Source organism: Mesoplodon bidens, assembly GCF_964165515.1.
Source record: "Mesoplodon bidens genome assembly, chromosome: 5".
Lineage (NCBI taxonomy): Eukaryota > Metazoa > Chordata > Mammalia > Artiodactyla > Ziphiidae > Mesoplodon > Mesoplodon bidens.
Window position 1 is genome coordinate 141,299,399 of NC_138161.1, and position 25,056 is coordinate 141,324,454.

The window sequence follows — 25,056 nt, forward strand, 5'->3', positions numbered from 1 at the left end:
CAGGTTCTGATACATGATTATAAAATTATGTGATACTGAAGCTTCCCTGAGCAAAGCATAGTTGATGAGAAATTGTACGTCTAAGCTCCTGCCTCCTTATGGATGCCTGCTGTTTTCTTAGAGACCTGTTTCCCAATTGTCAGCTTACAGACCCTAACCTAGCCGTCTGTCATTTTCTTTCATCTTCTTCTTTTCTCTTAATGTGTTCTGCCTATACCAACACAGTACATTCATTTGTCCAGTAGCTAGCTATCTACTGAGAGTTTATTTTATGCCAGGTGCCATGCTGGAGGTTCTCTCTATTCTGGAATTCCCAACCCTAACATTTTCTCAGATTTCTCCCCATTCTTCCTAAACGAAGCAGAAATGGGGTGTTCCCACCTTATAAACACAACCCAAATACCTCAAATCATGCCAGAGTAAATGTTTATATAGACAAAAGCAAACAAAAACTCCAAAACCAATTTTCCAGTTCTCCTAACAGTTTGCAAAAAGGACACGAAGGAGGCAGCTGGTAGTTATAGAGTAATTGCAGGCTAAAGAGAACACAATTAATAAAATGGACCGATGTCTAAAGAAAACAGTTCTTGCTCTGGCTCTAATAAGTAAAATATATCTATACTAGACAAGGAAGAGATGTTAACGCCCTGCAAATAAATTCTATTCCGTTGTTAATATAAAGGGATACCAGAAGATCATTTCTATGGAAGAGTTAAAACCGAAAGAGACAATAATCAATACATATACTCATTTTTAGCAGATCTAAGTACAGGGTAAGATTCAATTTCAGAGCCAGCCAAATGAAGCTTCTTTCAGTTCCCAGAGTGTTAGCTATCTTCTCTCTCTTTCATTTCCTTATTATTCCCTCCCTTATATCATTTCCTGGCCAACTTTACTCATCTTTCAGGTCTGAGCTTCTATGTCAGTGTCATCCTCCAGGAAGCATGCCCTGACAACTCCCAAGTCTGTGTTAGGTATCTCTCCTAGTGGCCTGTATCATAACACACTCGTTACTTTTTTAGGAAAGAAGTCTGCCTCCTCTTCAGAGGCAAAAAACCAGTCTGACCTGGAAATATCAGAGAAGTTACTATCAATGGATCACAAAACATACCATATAGAAATCCACATTTTTGTAAAATACAAAGTCACAACTATCAAGATGGGAGCACAACAAAACTAGGCAGGGTTTACACATTGCTTTGAAGTTCACAAAGCATTCCATACCTATTATTTAATCTTCACCACAATCTTGAGTAATATTAACCCCATTTTACAGATGAGGAAGCTAAGACTTGGGTTTGGGCTCTTGTCAGAGCTCCACAGTGAATGACAGAGCCAGTCTCAACCCATGTCCTTTATGCCAAGTGTTTTTTCCATTACCTCCAGCATATCAGGCATTCAGAGAAAAGACGGAAGAATTTAGTAAATGAATTTCCTTTTTCCTCCTGTCTTTCAATTTACATTTGTATGCAAAATAAAAGCATATCTTTTAGTCCAAGACATCCTTTTCCCAGTAGATCAAAGAAATATATAATCTCAATCTCATGTCCACCAATCTTTGATACTGGAGGGGGTGGAATGCCCTACTAACATACTACTGAAATTCAGCAATTACGTTTTGGGCTCAGCACTGTGCTGGGCTCTATGAAGGACACGAAAGCATCGCATAATGAGATGCCGCCTGATCTGAAGAGTTTACAATCTTTTTGAGACAAAAATAACACTAACAATGTAAGGCAGGGTATAGTACAAATGGTGTGCTTCTAGGGCTGAGAAAAGTAGATGGTAAGACAAGCTTCACAGGTTTTGAAGCAATGGTAGGAACTAAGACGGACCTTAGAAAATGGCTAGGATTTGAGTAAGTGGATGAGGAGGGCAAAAGGAACCATATTGGAAATGAATTTAGCATACTTCTGGGGCAGTACCAGGAGCCAGGACCGAAAAGAAGGTTCCCTTTAAGGTGGAGCATTAAGCATGGAACAAAGTTAGAAAAGCGATAGGGAGAAGAGACAAACTAAAGGGGGATGGATTAAGGAGAAATCATATGTTTGATCAGAAAAAGGACATGAAGGAAGCAATGACAATGGAAGATAAGCTGAATGTGGAATGGACTGGAATACAGATCATTCTAGAGTCAAGAGAGGCAACCAAACGGCTGATGCCCTTGCTCTGTGGTCCCAAGACCCTCTGTGCTTCTCATTATCACAGAATTCACTAATCAAACTACAGTGAACTGTCTCTTTAGTTATCTGACTCCTGCATTAGACTTTCGGATCTCCCAGGGCAGTGACTAATTATTCACTCTTATATACTCCCATATACTAGCACAATGCCTACCTAGCACCTGATAGGCACTCAATAGACGTTTCTTTAAAAAACTACTCAATCCATCGAGGTATCTGGTTATCTGAGACTAAGTAGCAGCATAGGAACCATTAAATAAAGAGGACATTTTAAGGAAGCAGTTAACAAGATGATTTGATAGGTTTGACAGGTACAGGAAATGTGATATGTGACATGTCTTGAGTGAATACTTCAAGTCTGGATGCCTGGGTGCAGAGAACACTAGGAAGTTTGGAGAATAAACCCCTTAGCAAGACAAGGATCTATCTTGATTTTATACGTACTGAATTATCTTTGAGATGAGATAAGAATATCTGGGTAGAAAAGCTAAAATGTAAGCCTTGGGGATAGTCTACTCCTCGAGGATGGGAGAAGTGGAGTCGATATTAAGATGTTACAAAAATGCACGTGTCAGAGAACATTTTCAGCTAAAATCTAGCTAGAACCTTAAATTTGCCCAGTAATAACTGGACTCAAAATGCACCCACTTTTACATGGAGGTTAACCTTTCCACTTCCTTTCTTTGCTCTGAAGGAGTTTAATTTTTAGTGTGGTAGAGAAAAAGGTCTTGAATATAAAAACGACATGTGCAGTGCCTACTACAGCATATGTCTAAATCAGAGTATTATGATTTGTGATCAAAACCAAGAGAGAAAGTAAACACCACACTTTGTCATTAAAATAGTAGGAAAAGTAAAAATAATAATTGGAACCTAGACCTGTTGGAGAAACAAAGTCTAAGTCAATCAGGTATGAGCATATTATTCCTAAACGGTCAAAACAGCATAAATTTTAACTGAAAACCTAATTATCATCTAAAAATAGAAAATTATCTTTAAAATCATTGAAGGCTGGAGCCAGAAGCTAAAGATCAATGACGTCATTTTCATTTTGAACCAGTATGACTTTTCACTTACCTGAAGCAGCTCTTATTTGGAATACTACACATTCATTCTTGGTCTAATTGGCATGAAGTAGCCAAAAAGTACATAAAGTCTGACCTACTTAAGAAAACTCACTTTTCATAAGACATAAGGAAGAAATACATATTTGTGGGTAGCTACAATAAGGCAACAGGGTCAACCACTTAACAAAATTATTTGGACTTGGAAAATTACAAACTTAATCACTGCTCTGACCCTGTAATAATTATTATTATGATGTTCTTTTTGCAAAATGTAACATCCAAACATCCAAGTACAATAAGTTTCTAATATCCAGCATGGTTAAGGAATGAGATTCTTCATATTCCAATCAAAATCACCATCATCATATGTGAACTGCCAATTTTAAAAGAAATGGGTAATGATGATCTATTATTCAAACTAAAGTTACTTTTAACATAAGGCTTTGATTCAGCAGGTACTTAAGAGATTTACAGTGAACTTCCTTTCAAGTCAACTTAGGCAATTATTGTGCACCTACTGTATGTATACACTGAACAGAACTGAGAATTGACAGTAACTTAGTTCGTTCTTATAAACAAATTACCCTGAGGTGTAGATTTCTGGAATGTAGGGTGGCGTCAGATACAGTTCCGATGTTTATAAACACTAGTTCAGAAATTAGGAGTTGTACTTAACTCTGTTTTATCAGAGTTATAAGGTGATTACCAATCACCTTACATTCTCCAAAAATGAAAAGTGCAATGTAATAACTGCACTAATAAATGTAAAATATTTTTACAGTACATTAATAAATATTTTTAATATATGTAATCATTCCAAAGAACATCAGAAAGGTGTTAGAACATTATGAATATGGAAGCATACAGTTAAGTGGCTTATAAAAATGACAAGATATATACATAGATATACATACAAATATTCAGCTATTTTTGATGTTCAAAGTGAGTATCATATATATATATATATAAAAGGCTTATATATCTGTACACAAAACTATGCCAATCTGATCTAACAATTTCTGGAAAATCTTGCTACCATTTTAACCAGACTAACCTGTCTCAGAATACAAAGTTTTAAACAAGTAACTCTCAGAATCACTCCATTTCATTTGGTATTAAGGTCATCTTCACTTATGCTTACCTGTAACACTTTTGAAAGTAACTAACAGGACATTTCTTTTGAATTAGCCTAAAACTTATCCTTTAATTTAAAATTTCCAAAAGCCAGAGGCTTCATTTTATGGGAGCTCGTATCTTCAGGACATGCAAGAAAATGGAAAGTGCCTATATTCTTCTGAAACCAGAGGAACATATTTTCTTGGAACCAGAGAATGAAGTACCAAAACCATTACCAAAATGAACTTATGTCATCAGTATATTAAAATATTTCAGAAGACACTTTTTAAAAATGGATACTTGGTGAAAGCCACACAATTCTACAGTATCCACAACTGCCTGCCTTAGTTTACCAGAAAGAGCCAATCTAGGTTTCTAGTTTGATTCAACTTTGAAACTACAAAGCCAGCCACATTTGCTTATATCATCTTTTGCCTTTCAACAAAGGGAATATCAACATAAGGCCACACGGGGATATCTGTTTATTTTTTTCACGGAGAATCACTAACATCAAAACCAGATTCAGGTGCTCTAATTTAGGTATGTTAAAAAAAGCACAATGTTTAAGCAGCTTTAACTCAAGGTCTACAAAAACATTTCAACAGTTATTCTTCTGCAACTATGAAATTTAACATGGTTGAGCTAATACCAGAGTAACTTCACCAAAAACATCCTGTAATTGTTTTTTTTAAAGTCACACGCAGATCACCACACTAGAGGAAGCTCAAAATTGGCAATACAGTATAGTTTATCTGATGTACCTACTCTCTGTTGTAGTTGCAAAGGCTGTAGTTTATGACCTACACAGCTGATTGCCCTGTTCTCTCTGCTCATATCTGACTCCTATCTTACTCCACCAACCACTCAGTTACACATTTGAAACCTTGCTTTTCAGGACCTAATTCTGTTTTCAAACCTTTAGTATAATAGGACCATTCAAATTTATGCTAAATGTTGTACTATAAACAAAAATGTTGTCTCTAGGATAACTCCTCATTCTTTAACAATTAAACTTAAGCAGTTCTGATGTTTAATAGTATTCTTCAAAGGCATACTCACTGACTAGGTAAAATGGTCCTTCACAGCATGGGTTATCTACAAAAAAGTTCCCTATATTTATGCATAGGGCTATGGCTCTAACTCAGCTGAGTAGATTAGTTAGAGGCCTTGATGAAAAGTTATTATTCATCTTCAGTTTCTTCGATTTTGTTTTTCCTGCTAGTGAAAAATCAGACTAACATTGCTAGAAAAATGACAGAACTCTGGTTGTCTCGTAGCTAAAGCTAGTCATCAATTCTTTTTTATGTCTTTCGAATTGGATACTTTGGATTCAAAGTTGGTTACTTCAGCCTCTGTCTTTTCCTTCCCTAAAACCAGAAGGCTACCTTTGGTTGTTTACACTCTGTGGTCACCTTCCTTCTACCTGCCTCTTTTGGTCTAGTAATGGTCTCTGTATGACTGACTCAACGGTGGCTGTGTAATGTGTATTAAATAAAAGAAAAGAATTGGTCAATTCTCTTTTCCTAAACATCATTTTGGCTCCCCCTTTTCCTCTATCAATATTGTATTATTCTTGTATTAGACAAGGTTACTTAAAAGTAAATGTTAAAAATGTAACTCACTTTTCATTCAATTGACTATGTACAATTAATCTTCAGACAGTAACAAAGTTCAGGAAAGAATTAAGTCAGACAGGATAACTTTTTCTCTCTGCGGTGAAGAAAGCTTTATCAAATCATACTGCACACACCCCTAGAAGGCCGTGAAGAGAAAAGACTTTGGGTGATCTGTCCGTTTCGAACTATCAATAGATTTTAGTATTTTCAGTAGCAATCACATTCACTGCAACGTGCTATCACTCAGATTTTCTTGTCTGAATCAAGAATTCTAGCTCCTCTCCCTCTTCTTCTCCTTCGGTGGGAATTGTTTTCTCTCTTTGACATTTTGTTTAGTTTTTCTTTCTCTTCTTTGAAAAGAATCACCTTATTTTTGAAGTTGTTTTAAATTAGGGTCAATAACTACTAACCATTTAAGCACCAGTTGTGGGTATCCACAACATACCAGGCACTGAATGTTATGTTTCTGTCTTAATTCTTAACAACTTGGCAAGACGGGCAGTATTACTCTCCCTTTACAGATGATAAAGTGGAGGCTCAAAGAAATCAAATAACCTGCCCAAGCACTGTACTAGGAAAGGACTCTACTAGGAAGTATCAGAACCAGGTATCCAACCTACCGTTGTCCAACTCGAAAGCCCGTGCTCTTTCCACTCCACTATCCCCCCACACAAACCTTTCTTATCTTCTTAGCTGACAGCTAAGTGTCTTAGACTTGATCATTTTTTAAGAGGCACTAAGTCTATCAAACTATACCTTAGCTAGTTTGAAATAATACGCTCTTCCCAGTGTTTTGTTTGTTTGTTTGTTTGTTTTGCGGTACGCGGGCATCTCACTGTTGTGGCCTCTCCCGTCGCAGAGCACAGGCTGCGGACACGCAGGCTCAGCGGCCATGGCTCACGGGTCTAGCCGCTCCGCGGCATGTGGGATCTTCGGGGACCGGGGCACAAACCCGTGTCCCCTGCGTCGGCAGGCGGACTCTCAACCACTGCGCCACCAGGGAAGCCCTTCCCAGTGTTCTTTATGCCTTATTTGATATTTATTCCCTTCCTAGTGTTTTTTATGCCTTATTTGATATTTAATCACCTTTCAAAAAGCTACAGTGATTTTTGGTAAATGAGAAATTTCTAACAGTGACAACACTTGAATCAGCTACTCATATCAGATGTGACTCAAAATACAAGTCTTTCACGCAGAATCCTTGACTGAGAAATTTAGCTTTTCTCCTAAACAACCACAGAAGCAGTAATAATGAAAACAACAACAACATCTTATACCATTTACTGAATACTTAATGAGTCTGACATTTCCAGCGAAACTATTTATTGAGGAATCTTAAGTGATATCTAGGATTATCAATATACAAAGCTGTGTCTAGCTTTGTGTGGGGGAGTGTCTGCCTGTCTAAGAAAGAGTGTCAAATTAAACCTATCTCTTCAACTAATTTGTGTGTGTAGGTACAACCCAAACTGATTTATTTAAGAGACAGATTTAATACCACTTTTCCTGGTATTAATCAAACCAGACTTAAAGGCGCTGATTAAATCATTATAGAGTCTCCCAGTTAAGGGGACAAAGGCAAAGTTAACATAATGAGAAAACAAGAAATATCATCTCCTGTTTCTGTAAACTGAGAAGATGTGAAGAGGAGGTGTCGAGTTTCCCAGGTGGATCTCCATCCAGCTCCTCACCTTCCCTTCCAGCTCAATTTGAACAGTCAAGCAGCCTTACTTACTTATCTTGCCTCTACTTTACAAATACACACTCTCAAGAAAGACATCCCTTCTATAGAGCTTTTTTTTTTTTTTGGAAGTGGGAAGCATCCTAGCCTTGCCATGGTTGAGCAAGAGTTAAACTAAAGATGTTATCTTGCTGATAACACTAACAGGGTTAAGAAGAAAGGGACTCATCTGTGCCCTCACTGCTATCCCAAATGTATCTCATCCTGACCTTTTTTGGGTCCTCCTTCCCCAGGACAGCTCAGCCCTGTGGGTGCTCCGTGTTTCCCAACCCTATGAGTCAGTCGTCTCAGGCTAGACCTTCTTTCTTACAAGTAATGTGATAAGAGCATGAAAATCGGCTCTTAGGAGAGAGAATTCATCTTTCAATCATTTGCAATCTTATTGCACTTGTCTCACTTAATTTTTTTTAAGAATAATCACCTCGGGTATGTTGCTTAAAAATATTTCCTCTCATTAAACATGAGGCAATTGTGGAGAAAAGAAGGGCATTTAGGTTATAAAGAGTTTATTTAAAATGTGGAAAAAAAAGTTTATTTAAATTTTCTAATGACTGCTTTCTAAATTCTTATATTTAAAACATCACTAGGAAATTCAAACCTTAGAGACAGTCAATGAGTTAACCAAAAACGAAGCAAAACAAAAAGCCCAAAACCCTGGTGACCTATTCTCCCACCCCCTTTCCGATTATCAAAGATAATCAATTTTACTCTCTTGCTTTTGCTGGATATTAAAGTCACAAAAGCATTCTCCAAAGTAAACGTTTTTTAAAATGTAAAACAAGTATTCTACAAAAAATGAAGCTAACCACGTCAGTTAACTATCCAAGAGACAATTCTTTACAGTACCATATTAAAAGTCATGAATGTCAAGGGGTCTTTCCGAAACAGAAGAAAAAAGTTACAACCCTGCATTTTCAGAATTATAATACTTGACAGATTCAAACATGAAACAAACAAGACTTTTTGATAGACTCTTAAATACATACTACTTACATGACACCTTGTAGAACTTTCTGGGGATCAGGGTCAAATAGCCTGTCAACATAGTGGCGACTGCTAGCTGTTACTTCCTAGAAAGTGGGGGGAAAAATTATGACATCTGAAGCCATGCAAATCACAAATTCACAGTTATCACCCATAACATCAAACAGCTATATAATCTAACTTAAGGTAGAAGCATTAGAATTTTTATAAATACTTATTATATTAAATCTATCTGAGAAGATCTTGTGACAAGATAAAACATAAGATGGAGAAGAGATACCCGGTCCTCACTAAAAACATAACTAGACAGGGGGACCTCTGCAGTGAGCCCTGCAAGCTCTGCCGATGGAAGAACTGGGCGTTAAGTATTGAGAAGCAAGCTAAGTTTCTTAATTAACTGTTGGATGTCACCTACATAAGAAAAAAACATAGGAATGTTGCTTCTGTTTATACCCACTAAAGGGAGGGAAAATCTGATTCTCAGCAAGGAAAAAAGGGTAAGGACTTCATTAACAGTTTATGAAGGGTAGTCTTGGTGCAAGAGGAAGACTCTCAGAGTGATGCAGAGGAGAGCTATTCTGCTAGGAAGCAGACATATGCAAAAAATAAAAACGAATATAAAGGAGTTGTCATACTTTCTGTGAGGGAAAAAAAATTTAAAATTAGGGTGATTTATCAGGTCCAAAAGAGCTACCCAGTCTGAACTGGCTAAAGCTGGGCAGAAGAGGGAGAGTCAGAATATGAAGAGCAGGGGAGACACTTACCTCCTTTTATTTGTATTTTGGGGTTTGCACTATTATGTTATTTCTTGTAATACTTATTTGGGGGGCATACTTATTTTTTATATTGAATTTTCAATACTTAACATTATTTAAAACAAAGAGCATGTTTAAGAACCAGATAAAAAGAATTTTTGTCCCTTCCTGTTTCTTTCTGATGCCTGCTGGAATATGCTGCTCATGTACTATGACCCATTAGCAATAAATTATTATAGAGAGGAAGAAATACTTTTCCAGTTTACCCAGAACCCCTGATCAGAAAAGAGTGAACTGCCAAGACACAGTGCCAGCTTAAAATTCTGAATCTCCAAAAATAACTCTGGAAAAAATTCTATAAACTCAAATTTCCTGACAATATAGCTAATCCAAAATCAAAGTGTATTTTCACATTATGAGCTTGCAACCAAAATACCCTTGTAGGCAACTCAAGTACCCACTTTTAATACATACTCCATTTATAAAGAACAAACTGGCAGCAAATAAGCCAAACTGATGAAAATTCTTGTGCCTACTAGGGTACCATTAAGTACTTGCTAACGGGGTCTGGTTTCCCCAAAATAACAGAATCACAGAGTTAGAAGGACTCTTAATTATCTCTCTGAATCCCCTGGTTAACAAATGAGGGCTGATCTTTCCCCAGATGTCAGACTGTCAAATGTTAAGTAGGGATGCAAACAACTGTACAAATATATCAAGAAATAATATACACAAGAGCAGAATCCAGAGTAAAACTGAAAACAGTATTCCTATAATACAAACAGGTATGTCTTCTCACTCCATTTGAGCACATGTGCTTTCCTGACTTTCCAACATGGTAAGTTCTGAGAACTTCAGACTCTTAGACTCCCTCCTATGTAAGGAAAGATTTTGATTTTACTGTTTCTCTGCACACACTCTCCCACAGCTCTACATCTCTTGCCTCTCAATGTGGTTTTTAAAAAGGTACTTGGGTTTAAGACCTTATTTTAAACAACATAAATTTCTCCCATTAATAGCAACTCTACTGCTCTATGCCTGGTTCATTCAATTTAACAAGCACTGCATACCTACTATACGCAAGGCATTGAGGAAGGCATTAAAGGCCAAAAAAAAAAAAAAAAAGTAAGGCATGGTCTCTCCCCTCAAGAATTCATAATCTATTGTAACTGTGTTTACATTTTTATATTCCCTACTAGAATATAAAACAAAGAATACATAGTGAAAACTTCTTAGAGGAGTTGGTTTTGGAAAATGAATAAGAGTGCGTAAGAACAGACAAGGAAAGAATCAGGGTCACAACCACAGCCATAAGGCATGTGAAGCCAACGCACAAATGCCATCAGCAAGTATACCAGATGCTGGCACTGAAAAAGAAGGGAGGGAGGTAGAAAGGCAACCACAGAATATAAAACACAAAAGGCTCATCAATGGGCAGCCAATAATTGAAGTTTTCAGATTGGCTTCTGGTCAAAGTTCTATGCTGGGTGCCAAAGAAAGTACAGGAGGATGTGAAGGCAGGAGAGTGCACTGAAAGAGCTTACAAGGGGTCAGTCCTATGTACAAAAACTGGTCCTCTGAGCTGCCTAGGTAGCAGCAAGCTGAGAGCATATAGTCACTTGTTCAATCTGATGTTACTCTTATGTTTTTGCTTAACAAATCCACTTAGTTGTTTGTATGGGACATTTCTCCTATTTCACTGCTTTCCTTCGTAGATCAGGCCGTCTCTCCCCTTTCAGCCCTCTTCTCCCGTCTTCCAAAAGGCAGCCTGGAAATATAAGACTTTGAGAGAGAAGGCAATTGGTACAGATATTAAATAAGTTGGTCAGAGATAATTTCTTTAAAAGGTGACACTTGAGCAAAGACCTGAAAAAGGTCAAGGAGTAAGTCATGCAGCTACCTGGGAGCAAAGCTTTTTAAGCAAAGAGAACAACAAATGCAAAGGCTCTGAAATGTTAAGTGTCTGCTGGGATCAAAGAACAGGAGGTCATTACAGCTGGAGCAGAATGAGCAAAGGAGAAAACAGTAGGAGATGAGGTCAGAGAAGAGTGGCCAGATGGTAAAGAGCCGCGGTGTCCAATATGATAGCCACTAGTCTCATATGGCTATTGGGCATTTGCAATGTGGCTAGAAACTGAACTTTAAATTTTTTAACTTTAATTAAAATTAAAATTTAAAAACCAATATTGGATTCAGTTATTAGAAAACTTCTAAGAATGTTTCCAATTACTTAGGTATGTAAATTTACTTTCAACTGTAAATTTCATGAAACCCAAATACTGATCAAGTATTTCCAATCAAAATACACATCAGGTATTTGCAACCAAAATTTGGTATCAAAATTGTGTAAAATACACACCAGATTTTTGAAGATTTGATATAAAAATGTAAAACCATTTCACTGATAATTCCTTACACTGATTACATGTTGAAATAATATTTGGATATACTGGTTTAAATTAGACACATTGAAATTAATTTCATGTTTTCTTTTTACTTGTCTAGCATGGTTGCTGGAAAATTTTTAATTACATATGTGGCTGGCATTATTTTTCCACTGGACAACACTGGTATAGAGCCTTGTTGGTCGTTGTAAGGATTTTTAGTTTTCGGGTGTGAGTTGGGAAGCCATCAGAGAGTTCTGAGAGAGTAGAGAGATGAACTGACTTGTTCCAAAAGGACTGCTCTGGTTGCAACTTTAGAAGCAGACAAATGTGGGGAGGGGGCTCGGGAACAAAGCAGGGAGACTAGGGAGGAGGCTCTTCAATGATCAGAAATGCTGTCCGTGCAGAGATGACGGAAGCCTGGACCAGGGCAAGAGTTCTGCAGGTAGTAAGCGTCACTCAGGCTCCTGATGAAGGGTAAAGCTGAAGTGACCAGCAAACCGCATATGCTGTTAGAGTAGATGTGGAGTGTGAAGGGACAGAGGAGGAGCCAAGGATAACACTTAAAGTTTCTGCCTGAGCACCCAGGAAGTCAGACTGAGTTGCCAGTTAATGAGATGAGGAAGACTGTGGGAGATGCAGGTTTGAGCGAGAAGATCAAAAGTTCAGTTCTGGACACGTTAGGACTGAGACTTTTCTCAGCCACCCAAGTGAGAATGCCAAGGTAGCAGCTGAATGTCTCTAGAGTTCAGGAGAGAGTTGTGGGTGGGAGATACAAATTACGGAGTTGACAGATTATACATCGGGTAAGTTCACTTAGGGAATAACCATGATAAGGCAAGGCCTGAAGCCTGAACGCTGGAGCACCTGAACAAGCAGCCAGTATGGTGGGAGGAAATCTGAGAAGCCAGATAGGGTAAGGTTACAAGGAAGGAGTAATCAAATATGCCAAATGCTACGGATGTGTGGCAGAAGACAATAACTAAGACCTGACCATTAGACTTAGGAACACGAAGGTCATCAGTGATCTTGACAACAACAGTGTGGGCTGAGTGGTGGTGTCAAAGCCTGCTTGGCGAGGGTTTAAGAGAGAATGGGAGAAGAGGAGTTAGAGAAAGTACACACAGACAGCTCTTTCAAGGAGTTTCGTGGTAAAGGGGAGTGAAGGAAGAGAGTGAGAGCTAGAGGGACAAGCGAAGTCAGGAGAGCTTTTTTTAAAAAAGACGGAATAAATTAAAGCATACTTATTCATCAACGGAAATTTTTGTTTTGTTTTGATAAAGAAAAACATGCTGCACTGGGGTAGGGGGAGAACTTCTGGAACAACGTTCATAATAAATGAGAGGGAAGTGGATTTACTGACCAAGTAGAACATGCAAAATACAACAGCCAGAGGCAATAAAGTAGGTGGATACGGTGATGAGAGCTTGTGGACATTCTCTCTGATTATCTCTATTTTCTGAAAGTTAAAATTGTGGGGTTGGGTGCGAGAGTGAAGAACAGAAGAAATAAAACACAGCATGGGCCATTAAATATACCAGGACTGCCAGGCAGCACTAACCTTCTTGAGGTTCATGATTATGAATTTAAAGTGAGACCAGTCAGCATGGCTGTGTTTTTCTCCAGCTACATTAAAATATACAGAAGTAGACATGAATAATAGAGTTAGATTTAACCAGAGCTGGAATTTCACCAGGCAAGGATGACAAAGCCAAAGGAATGGGTCAGCTGAGTCGAGGGTGTATGCAAAGTTGAGATTATAATGACAGGCCTATTGAAGACCAATGAAAAAGCGGTAGAATTAATGAAATGCAGGTAACAGGGCGATTGACGAAGGCTTGTAGGTGTTCAGGTCGTAGAAGGAGTGGTCTGGGAGGACAGAAGGTGGTGACCAGAATGTGTAAAATTGAGATTATGAAGGGGTTTTAGTTATTGGTAAGGTCAAGGTCTAGGAAATAACCATGGGGGACAAACACCTCAAGGGAACACAGAGGATACGATCATTGGGGAAGTCTAGAGTTTAAGAAAAATTGTCTACATAGGTAATGAAATTTCCATAAGTTATCACAGAAATAGTGCTAGAAAAAGTGAACATGAGCTAGGAGCTAAAATCTTAAAGAAATGAGGGGGAATGATCCAGGGGATCTACAGATGACTACAAGGTAGAGTCTGATGAGATTCAGAGCTGGAATGTTTAGAGAAAAGGGAAGAGAGGGGTCTGGAAAGAGCAATGAGGAGCAATTCTCTGTCTCCACTTCTAGGCCTAGAGATATGAGGGATATGGGAAGAAAAAGAGCCACCAGCTGAGAAGACTGCAGGAGAAAGCTGAGGAAAAGGGTGTCAAGAGGTGAAAAGCCTGGTTTCAGTCTAAACAAAAAGATGAAGGAAATGTTCAGACAAGACGGTGAGGATAACAAAAACCCAGTGAAAGGAGCGGGAGAGAGGCAAGTGGTCTGGGTAGAAAAGTAAATGGACAGAGACACATGGGCATGAGGAAGGACCCTAGAGTCCTGGGCTTCTTGTGGTAGCTAATGTAAGCAGAGATAAAGAGCTCAATCCTGATGACCTCAAGGGAAAGAGGAATGAGGCTGTAATAATGGGGCAGGTGGCGGGGAAGGGGATTTGGGGGCTTCTTCACTCTTGCCAACAACAGTGTGGATGTTGGGGAGGGACAGTTTGATCTAGGCACTAATTTACCCCTGAAATAGGACAAACACTGGAGTTTCTTCCTCCCTCCTGCCCACAGAGGCCAAAAGGTTAAGAGAGTGTCTGATGATCGATCTGTCCTTTCAAGACGTGGCTTCACGCTCACTTCAAAACACTAATACCCTTTTAAATTACTCGGTAGCTTCCGGGAGCTGGAAGGGATTGTACACAGTGATCCTCCATCCTCCCAACCGATCCAGTGAATGTGCCAAGCAGCCAGCTAAAGCTCAGGGTACAGTCTGTGCCCATGAAGGAGAGCAGCCAGGGTCACACTATGACCTCTGCCTTTTGGCACAAGGCTTCAAACAAATGACCTAGAAAGCCCTCGAAACCTAGCTCTAAACTTACTGTACCCATTCAAAGCTGCAGAAGCTACCACAAATGTATAGATTAAAAACCTGTTACATTTTTACGCTTAATAGCATCCCTCCAAATTATATTATGTAAAAATGTACAGGAATCCCTTCAAGCAGAAAGTTCGTACACACCAAATTTGTGAATTAGTATTTAGAATTTAGCAGAGCTGAATGTACATATGTATGAACAGGTACTAAACATTAAAGAAAGAAGAGAAGCTTGTAGCAAATTTCTTCTTGAAGGAAAACAGAAACAGGTAATGAGTTGCATTCCACTGTGGAGAACTATTATGTGGAAGCAATTTCCCTTTTAGTAGGGTGACCATTTGTGATGTCTCCCCTTGAGTGAAGACTGGTCATAGTGACTTGATTCTAGCAAGCAGAAAGCAGTGGAGGTGATAGGATGTCACTGCAGAGCTCTCCCTCTCTCTTGTGTCCATGTCTGTGTCTGTCTGTCTGTCTGTCTCTCCCTCCCTCGGTCAAAAGCCAGCTTCCACGTTGTAAGTTGCCCTATGGAGAGCCCCACATGGCATGGAACTAAGGGGAGCCCCTGGCCAAGAGTCAGCAAGGGATTGAGGCCCTCATTTCAACAGCCCACATGGAACTAAATGCTGCCAATAATCCTGTGAGTGAGCTTGGAAATGGATTCTCCCGCAACTGAGCCTTGAAACATGCCTCCTGTTGACACCCTGACTGCAACCTTACAAGGAACTCTGGGGCAGAGGCATTAGCTAAGCCACGTCTGAATTCCTGAGCTACAGAAACTGTGAGATAATAAATGTTGTTTTAAGCAGCTAAATAATTTGTTACATAACAATAAACAGACAATAAATGAATATACCTTCAAATTTATCATCCAAACCAGGATAATTTTAAGACTGAAAGAGGGCACTACTAATACTTGTCACAGAATAACACACATAAATGAAGAGTGTTGGAGACAAACCGGGCTTATATGCTCGCCCTACCTTTTATTCCTCTTTAGTGGCACAGAAGAAAAGAGGAAAAACTTAGAGATAGCTCAGAAAACTGGTCAGACATACTGAAAAAGCAAACTAGAACAATCTCTAATTGCCCTTCTGAATAAACTGCACATGATTGGGGTGAATTAAAACCCTGCCTTTTGAAAAAAATTCTTGGGGAAAGGTTCTGAATGCCAAATTATTAAGTCCCAGACTTGCCACGAATGGGATTTAACTCAAAGAATAGAAGAAGTAAATGTGTTCAGCTGAAGTTCTAAAACCTGAAGTGAAACAATGGGTTTATTAGACAATGAAGAGTGAGGGTTTAAGTGTTAATAAGAAAGTATCAAACTATTATTTCATTAAAATCTTGCTCTATGTGGATTTCATTAAAATAGTATGTTCTTTAATTCTACCACATTCAGGCATTGAATGGTAGAAAGAATATATGACTTGGCATCAGAAGATGGGTTTGAAGCCTACTTCTACCACTTGGTAGCTTTGGGACATAGGGCAAAAATAAAATTTTGAGACTGTTTCTTCAAGTAAAAAATGGTAACGTTACCACATAGCTCAGAGTGTGGATCAAATGAGATAACACACAAGAAAAACCCCTGTAAACTGTAAATGAACCATATAAACACTGATTTCAGGAAAAGCCTATTTTTGTATAAAAAATATAATTGCCTTAACAAATGTACTAATGCTCTTCTCAGTTATTTATAATCATATTCATGATTAAAGCCTAATTATTCAGACATACCTTTCCTCACCTGATAGCAGCCTTTTTCTCAGACCAAGCTAAGTACTTAGTAAAAAATAAATATGCATTTGAATGCTGACCTTAAAAATCTAAACTTTCATTACTTGAGATTTAAAATAACTGTTAAAAATATGTAAGGTAATCCTTAGTGCACTTTTTATTACTAACTTTCATTATAACTGTAGGTGTAACCATGGACTCAGACAATATAAAATCACAGTTACGAATACCAATATGTAGTTCAAGGAGTAATTGTTTTTTTTTTTTTTTGGCTGCACCTTGGCATGAGGGATCTTGGTTCCCTGACCAGGGATCGAACCTGTGCCCTCTGCAGTGGAAGCGTGGAGTCTTAACCACTGTACTGCCAGGGAAGTCGCAAGGAATAATCAATTTATAGTGTTCTCGTTCCCATACACCAAATCAGAAAGAAAAGGTAGACAGAATACAAATATTTTTATAATACCTGACACTTGTTTAGTATGTTACAGTTTACAAAGTATTTTCATATCTATTTTCTCATTTAATTCATGTGTTCTTTAGAAATTGAAATATTACAAATCTCATTGGGGAATTCTGACCCCTGAGAAATTAATGTTTAAACTAGTTGTTGCCATATTAATCAAAATTTCATGTGTCAATTATTCCACAAACTACTAGGAACTTCAAGATAAAACTGTTCATAATGTTGATCATTCAGCATTGTCAGGGAAAATCCTGGTTTAGGGAAGAGATGAAAGGAGCACAACCCCAAAAAACAAAACGTTTGAGCTCTATAAAGCTTCAGTTTAAAACCTATTTTATGCTGAAATTCAACATATGAATATATTTAATTTACTAGGTGCTGGTAACAGAGTTAAGATAGAGTCCCTTACCCTCAACTCATTCACAGCACAGAAAGGAAACAGATAGGTAAGTTACAGTTGTCACTTCTAACACAGGCTAAGTGTAACCATAAAAGTGAACACAAGATAAAAAGAAAGCTGAAGATACAATTAACTGAAGTTAGGGGTGGAATGGGAGGTGGTATCTAAGCAGCAAGGATGATTAATCTGAAAGACCAGTATTATTTTGCTAGGTGAAATGGGGAGGAAAAAAAAGATAAGGGCTCTAGGCAGAGAGCACAGCACACGCAAAAGAGTTCTGAAGCAATGTGGTGTGTTTGAGAAACGCAATTTAGTATTATAGTGATGTAGTATACACTTGGGAATACAAAACAAAGCTCAAGTTGTACTCTTTAATTCAGTCAACAAATATTTAGACAGCTATGCAGGCACTGTTCTAGGCAAGAACCAAAAAAGCCCAACTTTGCAGGGCTTACATTTCAGCAAGGGGAGAAAGATAAAAAGCAATAAACGATATAGAATATTATAGGGCTATACATGCTATGGCGGGAAATGTTTAATAGCACATTTTATTTCCATCTCCTTTTACTATACACTGCACAAGCTGCAGGGAGGGAGAAGTGCAGGAGAGAAAGAGGGAAGTGTACTAATACATCCCCCCTCAGAGAACCCCATACGCTCAGCATCTCAGTAGTTCTAAACAGGGACAGCACTACTGCCTAAGATACATTCTTTAAATCTATGGAAGTGATTCTGGGTTGTCAAAATGACAATAGGTGCTATTGATATCTAGTGGGCAAGGGCTAAGGATGCTAGATGCCCTGCAGTGAGTGGGACAACAGGCCCACACCCGAAAAGACTTTCCACTATGCAGTCATGTAGGAAAATAAACTTTAATTACCTGAGCCTAGAATCTAACTCCATTTTACATATAAACCAAAACTGTGTTTCGTATCATTTTACTATACCATTTTCCAAGAATGCAACTCCCATATGAATATAGGAAAGGGTGTACTTTGTCTTGTTAGGAACTTTATCAAAAGTTGTTCATTTTAGAAAAATCACATCAAAAACAGTATCACTTATTGTATTTAAGTAACCATCACATCATACCTCTATCACTCTGTCTTACAGCAGTCATATTTACAGCTAAACTACCCTTATTTGTAAATATATCACTATTTTATTACTTCTTTCTAGTATCTGAGTATTTACACATTTAAATAATACAAATTAGTTTCCTGCTCTTTCTCCCTTAACACAGCTGAGGCATTATGCCAACTCTTAAAAATTTACATGTAAGAGCAGTTATCTATGAATTTCACTCCAGGAGAGCCAAGGAGGTGCTTCAAAATACGTTTTACGAAGGGGGTGTGGAGTCTAGCAGAGTTGAGAACCACTAACTGCAACAGCTCTTAACATTCCAGTCAGCTGGGAGCTCCAGAACCTCTTCTCCATCCCAAACAATCTGAAACCAAGATTTGATTTTCTGATGCCTCCAACTCTCAGTCCAAACAAATGCTTCCGACTGTCACTCGGACAATGTTCTGAAATGCTAAATACCTGTACCGCTTACATCAGTCACAGATTCACAATTATTCAATTTAAAGTCCAGGAACTAGAGAAGTTTTTCCTAACTTTGAGGGGAAAAAAAAAACTACCTCCCTCTGGAACAATACAAAAGAGGATAATATAACAAAGACTGACCTTTTCCTTGCAGATGGCTATCACGCCCTCCCTATGTATTAAAAAATTCCTACTTGCCTCCAAAAGGAAGAAAAATGAGAAGAAAACGCCTAAGTAAACCCAAATTTTGTGGATATTTTTCTTTTCTTTTACTTTTTTGTATTCTAGTAAACTTCTGGCCCCATTAGGATTCAATCAGATTCTCATTCAATTTTGGCAGACCCATCACATAGTATTTTTTAAACTATTTTTATCTTTACATTTTTAAAAAAAATTATAGGATTCATTCTTTGGTGATTCTAGAGGTTTGCAGCATCCTTCCTCCCAAAATTCACCAAAGCCCTGCTTTTCTGCAGTCTCTAGCAACTTTGGGAAGTTTATAAAATGGCACTTCAGTTTGGCTGGGTCCCATCGGTGCAGAATGTAACATACTTATGACAACCAAAATTCCTAGAATATAATGTTTCAATCTCATAAACACAATTATGAAAATACTGAAATATATAATTTTAAACTTAATCTACTTGGATAAGAAGCAGCCCTGACCTCTCAGTAAGTAATTAAGACTGAAAATCAGATTTTACATGTTAAGAGAACTTATTTTAAAATAAGTAGCAAATAAATCAGTACTCATATAAAGTTTGAAAATAAAATTCTAAAATGTAAGGCTGTGCACACAAATTTTTCCTCTATGTGTCTGGAAATCTGACTACAACACTTCATAGACAATAGTATATGACAGTGGACAGGTCAGTCTCTCTGGTTCTCAGTTTTCATCAATAAAAAACAGACAAGGACAAACTAAAGATTATCTGAAGGCTTCTTTCAGGCAAAGATTCCATAACTTTATTTACACAAAGGGGGATTTTTTTTTCATAATAGGAAAACCAGAGCACAATACTGAGTTTTTAATGTAATAAAATATTATTATAGCCCTTGTATATCGTATCAACATGCTATAAAGATGCTTAGGTGGTCTCAAGAACTGGAAGCAATTTAGCATTCATGCTTCTTTCTAATCAGGTACTGCAATGTTTATCCTTTTAAAGTATGGTACAAATCACAAAGAGCTATATGGGTCTAGATGATTTGTAAGGTTCTTTCTCACTATTAAATTCTATTCATTTACTGTTCAACGTAGACAAGAATGTCTGAAGACTGAGGACCAACAAGAGATCTCTCTGGACAGATTAAGTGGACAATGTAAGGATTTATGGTGCAAAATAGCAGAATCTGGAAGTCCAAGGGAGCAAAAACCTAATATGGGACATTAGAGTGACAAGGATTGTGAGGAGTTTTATAAAGATTGAGGTATTCTCTGGGTTGGCAAAGGTTCATTTAGATGCCTTCCAAAATGATAAGATAGCCCAGAAAATCCACTAGGATGCATTCAAATGCCTACTTCTTAATCCTGACATAACAGAGTGAGGCTATTCAGACACAGGTGTGATGTTGTCCTTGACCATAAGAATAGTTTAAATTATTCTTCAAGACTGCAATCATGTAATGACTTTGAGATGCAGGGTACCATCTTTCCTGGTACACCTCAGAGCTGGTACAGTCCAGACAGGCTAGCTGCCTTCTGATTTTTTTTAAAGGCTTTATTTTCTTCAGATTCTTAGAGGCAGTAAACACCCTTGCCTCAGAGCTATCCATGGTGCTTGACTCATACTCAGCCCGTCACTTCCAGCAACTGGTGCATTAGCTTTCCGACCACAGTACCACTCAGGATCTGCCTGACCCATCATCCACCTTGGGGCCTGTGAGTGTTATGCCAGTATCACGGGCCACTTGTACTTTCTGTCTATTCCACGTCGCCTATGCCCAGATCCACGAGTGCCTTACCTTGTCCCGGCTTAGATCTCTCACCTAGCTCTGCCCCCCAGGCCTGCTACACCATCTGCTACACAAAGCCCTTTCTGCACATACAGTACACCTTGGGGGAGATCACTGGCATAATCTGGGCAAAAGATTACAGTTCTTCAGAGCCAAATCCCCCATATGATACCTTACGTGAGTTTTAAAACCTTGTTGTTACAATGTTTACCATTCCAAAATGACTGAAACTGAGTTTTAAATTTTGCTCTATGTTTTTGTGACTGACTTTGGAATGAATAAAGAATAGGAACTGTTAACTCAAGATCTATGTGTGGGTTTCAGGGAATCTATGAGCCCCTTGAAATGATGTGATTCTTTAGGCAGATGCATGTTTTTCTGGGGAAGATGGTGTTGAGCCTCTTACCCTTAAAAGGTTAAGAACTCGGTCAATGTGCTGATGACTCCCAATAATAATCATCTCCCCAGGTTTAAGCACTAGACCTTTATATCTGTGCTTTAATAAATATATTTGGTCTTTCTCCCAGTTCCTGGCACAGAGGTCCTGAAACACTTGAAATTTCCTGGGTGACACTAATGTCTTTACTTATTCATGAGGAACATCTTTCAAGAGTTTTGCTAATGAACGATTAGGCTGGGGCCCCTAGATAGCCTCAAGATGGGACTGGTTACCCAAAAGACGAAGTGATTAGAGGGCTGGAACTTTCAGTCCCATCCACCAACCTCTGGGAAGTGGAAGAGTGGGAGGCTGCAGATTAATGCTCTATAAAAACTCCTGAATAAAATGTGATTAAGTTTCCAGGTAAGTGAATGGATCCACCTGCCAGGAGGGTGGTGCACCCCAGTTCCACATGGACAGAAGTTCCTGCACTTGGGACCTTTCTGGATCTTGCCCTATGTACTTCTTCACCTGGCTGTACATCTGTATCTTTTATAAGATAAATGTTTTGCTGACCTTTGTGAACCATTCTGACAAATGACTGAATTTGAGGAGGGAGCAGTGGGAACCCCTGATTTATAACTGGTCAGAGGACAGGAGAACAACCTGGACTTGCAACTGCTGTCTGAAGTGGGGGCAGTCTTGCAGGACTTAACCTGTGGAATCTGACACTATCTCCAAGTAAATAGTGTCAGAATTGAGTTAAATTGTAGGACACCCAGCTAGTATCCACAGAGAACTAGAGAATTGCTTGGTGGTGTGGAAAACATTCCAGAATATCCAGCTGCCTACTGGACACCTCTAAATGAATTCCCAGAAAACACTTCAAACTCAGCATGTCCAAAATGAAACTCATTTTTCCTCCTTACTCCTCTAACATGTTCAGCTCCTAATCCTCACGGTCTCAGTAGAGAATGCCACCCAGATATAAAACTAAAAATCTTGTCAATCATGCTTGATCATTATTATGACTCTTTCCTTTCCCTCATTCCCCTTATCCAATCAGTCACGTCTTACAACTTTTTGAAAGCCTAATAAATTCTTAAAACACTCCAGAAACAGAAGAATCATGGGTTCTCTAATCATTTTGCAGGTGGTAAAGATCTCCAAATATTAATAGATTCTACAGGCTGGAAACTCTTCCCACTGGACCATAACTTCTCATTTTTAATAGAAAGCATAACACCATCTCATCATTCCCCCTCCCCCAATAACTGTTTTATGAATATGCCAGAGAATGTAGCTAACTCTTTATTCTTCTGAGTTTATGAAATGAGATCAAAACAGTATTCTTCTATCAAAGTGACAAGTGGGGGCTGTTTCTGCAAAACAGCTCTTATTTGGAATACTTTTCATTCCTAGCTAAACAGTCCTAAGGATCATAGCACTACAGCTCAGTGAAGGCAGCTGCTCTCCAATTTCCAGAAGATAACAGAAATATTCCTTTGTTAATAAATCCATATCTTTACCTAGAAGCCAACATAACATATGACACTGCAAAACAATTGCCAAGTCAGAAATCAAAAAGATACAAGTCAGAGTAACTGAAATTCCTGGCTCCTCGTACTACTTTAAAATTCTTGATGAGAATGGGAGGAGATAAGAAGGCTAGATATAGATATCCAAGTGAAACTGAAGACGTTACCTAACTCTTGGTAAAGCTTAAAAGACTTCCTGAGCATTCGTTGTCTGAATTCAGGTGACAATCTTTCCTTAAAAAGATAGAAGATGTCCAGAAACATACGATGAGCATCTCCCATTCTTCACACACTGCCATTAAAGATTAGGAAGTTCATACTGATTTTCTTCTAGGACTACCTCCTGACATACCCTGTGCTTACTGGTGTTTTGTAGAGAAAACAAAAGGGAAACTTTAAAATGTGCTTACAAAATTTTACTTTGCATTTACCACTAAAAACCAAGAGAGGGCAAATAGGATAGTTGAGCTTAACCTCACAGAAAAAAATTTAACTCTTGTCAGTTGCCCATGTAAGAGAGCAAATCACTATGCACCTGAAGACCAACAAATGCTTATAATCATCAAGAAGAGAACATAATCAAGGAATATCCAGACTTGGAATACCCTATACAGTGCAAATAACTGCTCATCAAATAGGCATAATGGCACTGGGAAATAAATGTAACGAAGGCCTTAGCTGTCTGTGCCAGCCTACAGTATGATTCAAAGGCATTTTATTATCTTGTCTCTCTCAAATCACTACAAACTGACCAAAGTAAAGTGCAATCATCCTCTTAACAGGGTCTTTCAAAAGGCATAAAATTTCATCTCAAGTCCGTTACCAATTTTTAAAAAAATAGGTCATACTTCTGGTGTTATGTCTAAGAATTCTTTACCAAGCCCAAGGTTCTGCAAATTTTGTTTATTCTAAAAGTTTTATATTTTACGATTAAATCTATGATCCATTTTGAATTAATTTCTGTACAAGGTGTGAAATTAAGATCAAAGTTCATTTTTTAACCTATGTTTAAGGGGATGAAAAGATAAGCTACAGACAGGGAGAAAATATTTTCAAAGCACCAATCTGACCAAGGACTCACATCTAGAATATATAAAGAGACTTCAAAACTCTACAGTAAAAAAACAAACAGTCCAATTAGAAAGTGGGCAAAAGGACATGAAAAAATATTTCACTATAATATTTTATTCATATTTCACTAAAATATTTTATTCATATTTCAATAAAATATGGATGGCAAGTAAGTAATGAAAATATTTTTGACATTACTAATCATTACAGAAATGTAAATTGAGACCATGATGAGATATCACTATATATCTATTAGAACAGCTAAAATAAAAAATAATGACATACCAAGTTGCTGGTGAGCATGCAAAGAATTACTGGATCTCTGAAACATTACTGGTGGGAATGTAAAATGGTACAGCCACTTTGGAAAAGTTTGTCAGTTTCTTTAAGAATTAAACATACATTTACCATACAACCTAGCAATTGCACTATTGGGCATTTATCTCAGAGATACAAAAAGTTATGTCCACACAAAAGCCTGTACATGTTTGTTCATAGCAGGTTATAACAGCCAAAACCTGGAAATGCCCAAAATTTCTAACAGGTGAACAGTTAAGCAAACTATCTTTCAAACATCCATATTATATATCCATACCACAGTATACTACTCAGCAGTAAAAAGGAAGAAACTACTGATACATACAACAGCTTGAATGGATCTCCAGGGCATTACACTGAGTGACAAAAGCCAATCTCAAAAGGTCACACGCTGTATGACTCCATTTATGTAACAGTATAGAAAATGACAAAATCATGGAGATGGAGAAGAGATTAGTTGTCACCAGGGGTTAGAGATAGTGGGTGTGGGGCAATAGGCAGGTGTGACTATAAAGAAGTAGCATGAGGGAGATCTTGACTATGGTGTTACAGAACTGTATACATATTTATACCAATATCAGTTTTGTGGTTTTGATACTGTACTATAGTTATATAAAATGTGACCAAACGTGGGAACTGGGTACAGTATACACAGGGATCTATCTTTGCACTTTGTACTATCTTTGTAACTTCCTGTGAATCTGTAATTATCTCAAAATAAAAAGTTAAAAAAATGCAATCAATGTAAAATCA

General features: G+C 38.0%; 1 protein-coding gene across 5 annotated transcripts in view; it reads right to left on the reverse strand.

Moving 5' to 3' along the window:
- ARMC8 (armadillo repeat containing 8) overlaps positions 1-25,056 on the reverse strand; it is a 104,380-nt gene that overhangs the window by 75,649 nt on the left and 3,675 nt on the right. For 4 of the 5 annotated variants that reach the window (XM_081235823.1, XM_081235825.1, XM_081235822.1 and 1 more), the window contains exon 2: positions 8,717-8,793. The exons of the other annotated variant lie outside the window; for it this stretch is intronic. In XM_081235823.1, the coding sequence (XP_081091949.1) occupies positions 8,717-8,793 (77 nt within the window). The remainder of the gene's footprint in view (positions 1-8,716; positions 8,794-25,056) is intronic. 5 annotated transcript variants of the gene reach the window in all.